The sequence below is a fragment of the Syngnathus leptorhynchus genome, chromosome 16, assembly GCF_054491065.1.
Source record: "Syngnathus leptorhynchus isolate UIUO chromosome 16, UIUO_Slep, whole genome shotgun sequence".
Classification (NCBI taxonomy): Eukaryota; Metazoa; Chordata; class Actinopteri; order Syngnathiformes; family Syngnathidae; genus Syngnathus; species Syngnathus leptorhynchus.
The window spans coordinates 1255328-1265000 of NC_141210.1; the positions used below are offsets into that span (position 1 = coordinate 1255328).

Below are 9673 nucleotides of genomic sequence, written 5' to 3' on the forward strand. Positions count from 1 at the left end.
AGCTGTAAAATAAAAAAAGCAATAAATGCAACAAATTGTTTTATAGTGGCCCCATCCGAAGTGGTGTGTGTTTATATCGACACGAGCAAAGGGCAGGGTACAACCTAAAAATAAAAAAACTAATTGCATTCATATTCAAGCCTACGGACACTTTGAAAACTTGACTTAAACATGTATGGATTTGGAATGTGAGCAGAATTGTGCAAAGTGGAAAATTGTATTAGCCACTCATCCACTATGCAAAGTGTGTGTGTGTGTGTGTGTGTGTGTGTGTGTGTGTGTGTGTGTGTGTGTGTGTATTGTTGATTAAGTTGCACAGGTATGACACCACAGTCGGGGCGAGGCTTCAAGATTCCCGAGTAGTCTGCCGTAGACCGTGACAGAGGGACAAAACGCAGGATGAAGAAAACTGACAAGGTGGACGAAGGCAGCGGTCGGGGTCAGACTGAAGATAAGAAAGAGAAAGTTCAGGTATGTGACCCGACCGCCTCCAGCAATTATGTCGAAACGCCGAGTCGCACATTGCTTGGAAGCAAACGAGTAAATGCAAAGAATCGAACTATATTCCTTGACTGGAACAGCTTTCAAAATACAGACACGTGTTATTCAGATCAAATGTTGGAACATTCATCTTACAGTGATGTTTTTTTTCCATAAAATATGTCGAATTATTTACATGTATTACTTTTTAATGACCAAACTAATCCTGCTCGAAATAAAAATCCACATTTGTGTGTGTGTAGCCACATGTACTTGACCTTCAGCCTTGGGTAGGTGGAGGATTGTTTTATTTTTGCATTTGCAGTTTTGAAAGGAGCACAAGACATTGACAATACTGGACACATTTGAAATGATCCATTTCTTTTCAAATAGTTCATATTTTATCTATACAAATAGAATGTGTGACTGGATATTTGAGAAGTGTTATTACGTATGTGTTTTTTTTTCAATTCACTTCCTCATAGAAAAAACATACTTTGAATGGGATCATTTGCAATACAATATCAATAGAAAAATGAAGCCATTTTCTTCCCCCATGCATTTTTTTTTGTCACTCATAATATGTAGCAATATTTCAAGTGAATGTTTGATTTATTTTGGAGCATAGTACAGTATGATATTTCTTTTCCACCAATGTAAATGTGATGTCAAATTCCAGTTTTATCGGGAAAACAAAGAAATAAAACCAGTTTGGAAAATCAAAAGGAGTGTAACAAAAGTGAGCAGGTAAACAGGTCAAACCAGTCCTTATTCATTGAGAGTGCGAGGCGTCCCATTGACTTACTTCTGCTTGATTAAGCTCACTTGTAGGCATTATGTTGGAAGGCCTTGCTTGCACTCATGCCTCAGCTTGCATGACATGAAATGTTCTTCCTGTTTGTCCTCACTTACCCTGTCTTCTTTTTAACAGCTGCTAACTTTTCTTTTTTGGGCTCGCTCCTTACTTAACTCCCATCGTATATAAAGTCACAGTGAAATGTTTGATGAAAAAAATGATCACTAAAGCTTTACTACTCACAAAAACAATCATAATTATGAGAAAAATTAAAAAATATATATATTTTAAAAACGATACAGATCAGCCAAAGTCTTACAATGTTTCTCCTCTTAAGATTGTGAATTTGTTTCACTGCTGATTTATTTTGATGAAGATGCTTCTTCTGCTCAGAGTTGGATCCCCAAGCTGATCAAGAAGCGAGTGTGCACCACCTATGTAGAAGATGAACACAGGTAAACAGTGAGGGGGGCTATTGAAGGACAATTTTGAAGTCTTTGAACCTAAGTTGTATATTTTGTGCGTCAGTGATGGAATACTATGTCAGTGCGGTCACGTGAGGAACGTGCATAATATCTTGGACGCCGGTGACTCCGGCGGTGAGCCCACTGCCACCCAATGGAAGAGCGCCCAGCACACCGCAGAGTGTACCACCGATGCCTTCGGAGAGTTGGAGTTTGCCGGCGCCGGACGCAGACACAGCTACGTGAGTGCATACACACGCTGATGACGTTGAAGGTTCCTTTGTACCCCCAATTTGCTCCCAGGAGCACGGAAGAAGCCTCCTCGCTGCTTTACGATGACAGAAGGTGTACAATGACAATGAAGGCATTCTTCTTGTATCCACCGTCACTCGTCACTCTGGTGTGAGTCACAATGTAAAGGGCGTGATGGATCATTTTAGGGTGTTGTATTTTAAATTGCGATTGTGACAGACAAACAGCCTCACCGTTTTTGAATTGCTTCACTGACCATTGGTTGTTTTTTTTTTCTAGTTTCTGCGACTGTCGTGCGACACGGAACCTCAGCTCATTTACACTCTGATGACCACATACTGGACTTTGCCCTCACCCAACTTGGTGGTGTCAGTGGTGGGGGGAGAAGGCTGTGAGAATATTAAAACGTGGGTGAGAGAAGTCCTGAGAAACGGTTTGGTTCGGGCTGCACAGAGCACAGGTTAGTAAGAAGCGCACTTGAGCTTTTTACCATCGACATGATGAGGAAACTAGTAAATTAGTTCCGTTTTGCCATCTCAATTTGCAAAATCCAGAGCTCACTCACATTTTTACTCCCAATAATGATACATGTTCAAGTACTGTTCAAGATTCTGTGGCACCTCACCAAGCCATTGGATTTTTCTTTTATTTCAGGATGAAAACAACATTCAAACCGCAAAACACAAAACCATGTATTTTTTTTTTTTTTTTTTCTTTGAAGCCGGTAAGGCAGGGTATAACACTCTAGGTGTGTTGTTAACACAGGCCAAGCTGGTTGAGGTAATAAAGTGGCCGTGGCTGGCAGGTAAATACAAAGGGTGTGGTCATGTTTTGGAAAGAACGTTTATGTGCAAAGACATGTAGCATTTTTACAATCATGACAAACAAATATTTGTATAAAACTTGAAATGAAAAGAAAAGCTATACTCATTCTTGTCTGATTACACATCAGTGGATTTTCACAAGTGTCAGTTCCGAGCTACTCGTCCACCGATAGAAATGCACTTTATTTGACTTAACTGTCATTTTTCATTTCTGCTTTAAAACAGGGGCCTGGATCTTAACAGAGGGTCTTCGGGAAGGCGTAGCCCGCTGCGTGGGCGAGGCCGTGAGGGATCATGACGCTGCAGCTCCAGTTCACTCCAAAAAGAAAGTCATAGCTGTGGGACTCGCACCCTGGGGCATCGTACAAAACAGGCAGCAACTTGTAAAACCAGAGGTACGTCTTAAGCGTCGTGAGCTCGTTCTATCTTGCAGGCACTCTGAGGTCAGTTTTCATTTCCTTGGAATCATTTTTGAAAGAAAGAAGAACAAAATGGGCTTGTCGCGTGTAACCGGACGTGCATCAAGTCTTGACGCGTTGATTCTTGTTTCTTTGAAGGGAAGCTTTCCTGCCCGCTACTATGTCCAGAACACCTCACGTGACAGCTGCTGCCTGGATAACAACTGCCAGGCTTTTCTGTTGGTGGACGATGGGAGCACTGGCAGAAGAGGAGGAGAGACAGTCTTCCGGGCCAATCTGGAAGACTATATTTCACATCAACGCACAGGCATTTGGGGTCAGATGATACTGATTTGATTTCATAGCCCCTATTCTAACTTCTATGCCAAGAAAAATTGTACCACAGGATATTATTAAATAGTATTCATTGGGAAATGTCAACTTAAAGAATGAACAAATATGAAATATTATTCATTGAGAAATGTAAAATGAAAGAATGAACAAACACATCATTTTATTAAATATGATTCATTGGGAAATATAAAATTAAAGGATTAAAGAACAGAAATATTTTATTAAATATGATTCATTGGGAAATGAAAGAATTAACAAAGCAATCTTTTTTTTCTGCTTGAACTTATGTCTCAACAGGTAGTGGCACTATTGAAATCCCAGTGCTGTGTATGCTCATCTCCGGGGATGCTAACATGCTTGAGGTGTGAACACCAGGCTCACGCACACATACACAAAGATGTTTGTGTATGGGAAAACCATTTATTTTGTGTATCTGTTCTGTGCACAGAGAGTGGAGTCATCTCTGAGGAGATCAACGCCTTGGCTGATTCTTGCCGGAACCGGTCCCGCTGCAGACTTTATCAGTGAACTTCTATCGTGTCCCGACTGCTCTTCCATCAGCCAAGCTGCCCCGTCGACAATGGCTGAGATTGCCGAGTATCTAGCAGATATCCGTAACCTGGTTTCTGACAAAATCAGGAGGTTCTTTCAAGGAGAACATGACTTGGAAAAACTGGTGGACAGTGTGAGTTAAACTCGATTTCTTTCTACGAACTGCAAATGCTATTCTGTTCTTCATTACTATTCATTCTTTTTTGATTCCAGGCTCTGAGTATTTATCACAACAGAGAGCTCATCACTGTTTTCCACGGGGAGCAAGACGGACTTTATGATTTTGATACTGTCATCCTCAAAGCCCTTGTTCGAGGTCTGTATATGGATTCACTGAAGACAAAAATGTAGTTTTGGGCTCTTAGATTGTTTATTATTGTTATGTTATGGCTAAACAATTGGGGGAAATTATTCCAATGATGCAAGATGCATCCCATCAGCAGCTGTCAGGTGTGTGAAAATGTTGTGTATGTCTTTTTTTGGTGTGTGTGTGTCAAGCTAGTAAACGTCTGTCCAGTGATGCCAGTGAGTACACTCAAGAGCTGAAACTGGCCGTGGCCTGGAACAGAGTGGACATTGCCAAAGCGGAACTTTTCACCGGAAACATTCAATGGACGGTCAGAGTCGATCTATCTCCTCAAACTCGATGTTGAACGTCTTGTCGTCGTGATGCCAAAGCCATTGTTATTTTCAGTACGAGGATCTGGACGACTCCATGACAGATGCTTTGATTAATGACAAGCCTCAGTTTGTGCGCCTCTTCTGCGAGAACGGTCTGAACATCCTGGACTACCTGACCTACGAGCGCTTAGAGAGCTTGTATCGCTCGTTCTCCGACAGCACCGTGGTCTACTCTCTGCTCCAAGGACATCTGAATGACCGTCTGAGCCTGTCCGGGTCTCGCGGCAGTCTGGGTGGAACCAAAACGGCTCACCTAAACAGCACGCAGAGCGTCATGCCGGGACCTGCTTCGGCACAGCAACTTAGCCTGTTTGAGGTGAAGAAATGATTTGCTGTGTTTTGAGGATTTTTTTTGTTCACCGCTTGAAACGTCGACGCAGGTGTCACGTGTGTTGTGGGACTTGCTGGGAGATGTGTGTCAGCCTTTCTACTACGGACCCCTGGGTTTGGACCCCAAATTCGGCATACGAAATGCCCTCAGAGTCTGTAATCAACACTCCTCTCCATTTCAAATGTCATTCATAAAGGCCGATCCGTCAAACCGCCATCCAAACAGCAGTTCTTTTTTTTTTTTTTTTTCAAATTCAGCATGTCATCAAGTTGTTGCAGGGGAAATGTGCGTACCGGGACCAACGCTGCCAGTCTCCCTGGGCGGCGCTCTTCATTTGGGCTATTCTTCAAAACCGCAGTGAGATGGCTATTTACTTCTGGGAGATGGTGAGGCTCCTCAAGAATAAATAGATGCAAGTAAATATCGTGCATGATCATCAATATAGTCCACTTTTATTGTGGAAATAATCATTGTCTATAAAGTAGGTGTCTGGTGATTTTTTCTTTTTTGGTCTTTTATTGACGATGTGTGTTCCTGGTCAGGCGGGGGAGTCGGTACTGAGCGCGCTGGGTGGCTGTAAGCTGCTGAGGGAAATTTGTAAGCTTGAAAGTGAGACTGAGAGCAAGGTGGCCATGAGAGCCCTGGCGCAGAAGTTTGAGGATCTTGCGCACGGTAAGTCACGACATCTATTATTCGGACCCTTGCTGAGTAACCATGACGACCGACCGGATGGAGGGAGGACATCTCAAAGAGTAACTCTTTGTCATTATTATATTTTGGATATTTGACCTTTCTTAGATGTATTCGGAGAGTGTTACCAGAGCAGTGAGAGCCGCTCATTCAAACTCCTGATAAGAAAATCTCCAGTGTGGCTTGATGCTACATGTCTGCAAATGGCCACTGCGGCGGATGCTCGCCAGTTCTTCAGCCACGATGGAGTTCAGGTTGATTCTTTAAATTTTCACCAGTTTACTTTTTAGGACCAGGCTGAGGAATGCCTGTTTTTTGCACTCGGCTGTAGGCGTTGCTCTCCCAGATCTGGTGGGGCAACATGGACAGAAGTACCAAGGTCTGGAAGTTGATGACATGCTTCTTTGTGCCCCCCCTCATCTACACAGACTTAATCAGCTTCAGGTCGGTGTTGCAGCACTCTCAAAACATTTTGCCAGGGAGATTTGAACTCGGTGTATTTTTTACAGGAAGGATCGCGAAGCGGTTCTTCCTGTGGACGCCGACCACTTAGAGACTGACAACAAAGACAGATATAATAGCAGGGTCCTCTCTCTGGAAGACATCCTACTCAAGTAAAATGATTGCGTAACAATGACGTTTGAATGACCGTTTTCTAAATTGTCGCTTCTTTTCGTAGTGATGGTGACGCTGAGGAACTCAGGGCTCTCAAAGAAGATCTGAAAGGTGGCTTTTGATCACATATCGTTTGATTCCTTCCATTTTCTCGAGCGCTTTGTGTGTGCAGGCGGGGGACACCCTGAACGGGTTGCCAGCCAATAGCATATCGTTTGATTGATTTGGCAAATATTACTCGACTAGTAGTTGCGCAATACATAATACAGTGGCCACCATTTTTGCGTTTTTTTTTTTATTAGTCTGAAGATTATTGCATACAGGTGACAAGATGTTTGTTCACTCTCTTCTCGATGTCTTGCACTGCTGTAAAAAAAAAAAAATCTTCATGGATTGACTGTAGCCACAGGAGTAAGCGGTATTTATCCGAGTCTTCCCGCTTTTCGTTTCAGCCTCTGAACCAAGCAACGCTAAAAGACCATTCTTAGTGTCACGGTGGAGACAGTTTTGGTTTGCTCCCGTCACCTCCTTCCTGGGCAACGTGCTGATGTACTTTGTGTTCCTCTTATTGTTTGCTTACGTCCTATTGGTGGATTTCAAGCCCCCATCTCAAGGCATCCCATCCAAACTGGAATTTCTGCTTTACTTTTGGGTTTTTACTTTAGTATGTGAAGAGATTCGACAGGTGAGTGATTCAGAGACACATTTGAGCGCTCGCATGTCATCATTTCAAAAGCCAGTTTCAAACACGACTCCAAGTTCCAATTGTCCAATTCTTTGCTTGACAGGGTTTCTTCACGGCCACCAACTTTATGCTCCAGAAGATGAGGAATTACATGGAGGATATTTGGAATAAGTGTGATCTCGCAGGCATCATTATCTTCATTATTGCTCTGTGCTGCAGGTGATGAAGATGTTTTGCATCATCTTTGGCATTTACATCCAAAATGTCAACAAGACAGAGCGACTTGTGTTTGACTTTTGTTTTGTTTTTTTATCCTCCAGAATGTTTACATGGTCATTTGAGTTTGGTCGAACTCTGATGGCCATGGATTATATTGTCTTCACACTCCGCCTGATCCATATATTTGCTGCCCACAAACAGCTTGGTCCCAAGATTATCATTGTTGGCAAAATGGTAACACGTGACAAATAGATAGCCGGGAAGAAAATGTCAAAAGGATTGATCATGTTTCATAAATCCATTTCTTGCTTTCCTCAGATGAAAGACATTTTCTTCTTCCTCTTTTTCCTGGCTGTGTGGATCATGGCCTACGGAGTGGCCAACCAGGTACTTCTCTACTCATACGATCCCCGACCAGAGTGGATATTTCGCCGTGTTTTTTACAAACCTTACCTGCACATTTATGGACTACTTCCTATGGAAGAAGTGGATGGTGAGTGGTTTAAGTATCTCCATCCAATAAGATTGCAATTGTATCGATTCAGGACAAATGCTCACATGTCTATTTTTTATGCAGCTGAACTATTTCAACAACCCAACTGTACCAACAACCGGACACTAATTCAAGCAGGAGCGGAGCCATGCATGAACACCTACGCTAACTGGCTGGTTATACTTCTCCAGACTGTCTATCTGCTGGTTACCAACATCCTCTTAATTAATCTCCTCATTGCCATTTTCAGGTACACTTTTTTTTTAAATGCATGGGTAAAAAGAACACTAATGACATTGTGTGATCAATTTGCTTTTCAGTTACACTTTTAACCTAGTTCAGGAGCGCAGTGATATCTACTGGAAATTCCAGCGTTACAGCTTAATTGTGGAGTACCACGCCAGACCTTGCCTGGCCCCGCCGTTTATCATCATTTCACATCTGAATGTTTTCATCAAGCGATACATCCGCCGCATTCCCTCAGAAAAGAAAAAACACTTTGGTGAGAACTGCACCAAACACACTGATGACATTTTCAGAAATCAGACAGAATCAGTATTGTCTAACATATATCACTTGATACGATATCAGCTTTGACGCTGCAAGACGTAAAATCCAGCCGACTCAGTATGTGGGAGGCCATCCAGAAAGAAGACCTCCTCTCTCTTCAGAATAAACAACAAAGAGAGAGTGACACAGAGCGGCTTAAGCGTACATCTGATAAGTAAGTACTTCCATTCAAAGTGTGTGTGTGTGTGTGTGTGTGTGTGTGTGTGTGTGTGTGTGTGTGTGTGTGTGTGTGTGTGTGTGCATTCATGTGTCTGTGTGTGTTGTAGGGTGGACAGTGTGCTGAAGCACACGGCAGAGAACCGTGACCACAATCGCCGTTTGCAGCTCCTGGAGACCGAGGTTAGCAATACGTCAATGACCTTACAAACGGGGCGTGTCCAATTCAAATGATTCATTCAAATCTTTCTTTCTTAGATGGAGTTCTGCTGCAACGCTCTCTCCTGGATGATGGAGGCAATGTCTCAGAATGATCTCACTCCAACCAACCGGACACTTCCACTCCTGCGAGGTAATGACTTATCATGGTAGAATTACGTTCTTTTGTAACATATCAATCAAGATATCATCATTGTGGAGATTTCGATTGCTGATTTTTTTTTTCTCTCTCCACCTGTTGTAGATCTGCCGCCAAGCTGAAGCACTGCAAAATACACACATGAACACACAATTGGTAGAGTGGAAACCAAAACCCCGATCCCGAATATTCTTGATGAACTACGTATTTTCTGAGAAAAAAAATATCTATACCTAGAGCAAAATTCAAAGGATATCCCAGATCTGTAATTGTGCCCAGTGTGAGGATGTTAAAAATATAATAAAGAAGATGATACAAATGTTTGAGGCACGCTTTTTACATATTCATGAAAAAAAAAAACACACCACACAATATTATTATCATTCATAAATAATGATATTAGTCAAATGAAGAATGATTTGGGCTTTTCTTACTCCCTTATTTATTTACCCCTCAGTGCACGTTTTCATTTGGACACAAGAGGGTGGCATCGACTTTGGGCAGTATTTAGGCCAAGGAGGTGCCACCAGGTAGAAATTGAGCAACAAGGTTCATGGGGAAGAAAGGCTGCCACAAACTGGTGGGTGAGTAGCGCAGCATTGCTTTCAAATTCACAGCCTGTCAATTCATTCTGGTTTTAATATGTAAGACTCGACATTTAAAAGACTATTGAGGTGTTTGCACTATTTGAAACTTTAACTTCATGTCCCAGGAAGGTCAAAGCACCTGTATATATTATTATTTAGTTTCCTTCT

General features: G+C 42.4%; 2 protein-coding genes across 2 annotated transcripts in view; both read left to right on the forward strand.

Annotated features, from left to right (window-relative positions):
* The first annotated feature begins 320 nt into the window (after window positions 1-320).
* Window positions 321-9241, forward strand: trpm4a (transient receptor potential cation channel, subfamily M, member 4a). Its single transcript, XM_085934298.1, has 28 exons — window positions 321-471; window positions 1670-1731; window positions 1805-1982; window positions 2272-2452; window positions 3042-3211; window positions 3374-3551; window positions 3866-3930; window positions 4017-4253; window positions 4334-4436; window positions 4619-4737; window positions 4815-5117; window positions 5182-5283; window positions 5390-5518; window positions 5675-5804; window positions 5931-6076; window positions 6154-6266; window positions 6332-6436; window positions 6502-6548; window positions 6890-7122; window positions 7226-7341; window positions 7443-7575; window positions 7660-7834; window positions 7919-8084; window positions 8155-8336; window positions 8426-8558; window positions 8671-8743; window positions 8819-8912; window positions 9024-9241. Exons 1-28 carry the CDS (start codon window positions 400-402, stop codon window positions 9038-9040), a joined length of 3762 nt encoding a protein of 1253 aa, XP_085790424.1. The 5' UTR covers window positions 321-399; the 3' UTR covers window positions 9041-9241.
* Window positions 9242-9381: 140 nt separating this feature from the next.
* Window positions 9382-9673, forward strand: part of LOC147043851 (uncharacterized) — a 5973-nt gene continuing 5681 nt past the window's right edge. The window contains exon 1 of the mRNA XM_085934299.1: window positions 9382-9502. The gene's annotated coding sequence lies outside the window, so the exon portion shown is untranslated. The remainder of the gene's footprint in view (window positions 9503-9673) is intronic.

Bases quoted from the DNA above. Each gene is read 5' to 3' on its own strand.
- trpm4a (XM_085934298.1), top strand. From the start codon at position 400: ATGAAGAAAACTGACAAGGTGGACGAAGGCAGCGGTCGGGGTCAGACT. The intron at 6,549-6,889 runs GTGGCTTTTGAT...TTTTCGTTTCAG, and splicing joins TCTCAAAGAAGATCTGAAAG to CCTCTGAACCAAGCAACGCT. The intron at 8,559-8,670 runs GTAAGTACTTCC...TGTGTGTTGTAG, and splicing joins CTTAAGCGTACATCTGATAA to GGTGGACAGTGTGCTGAAGC.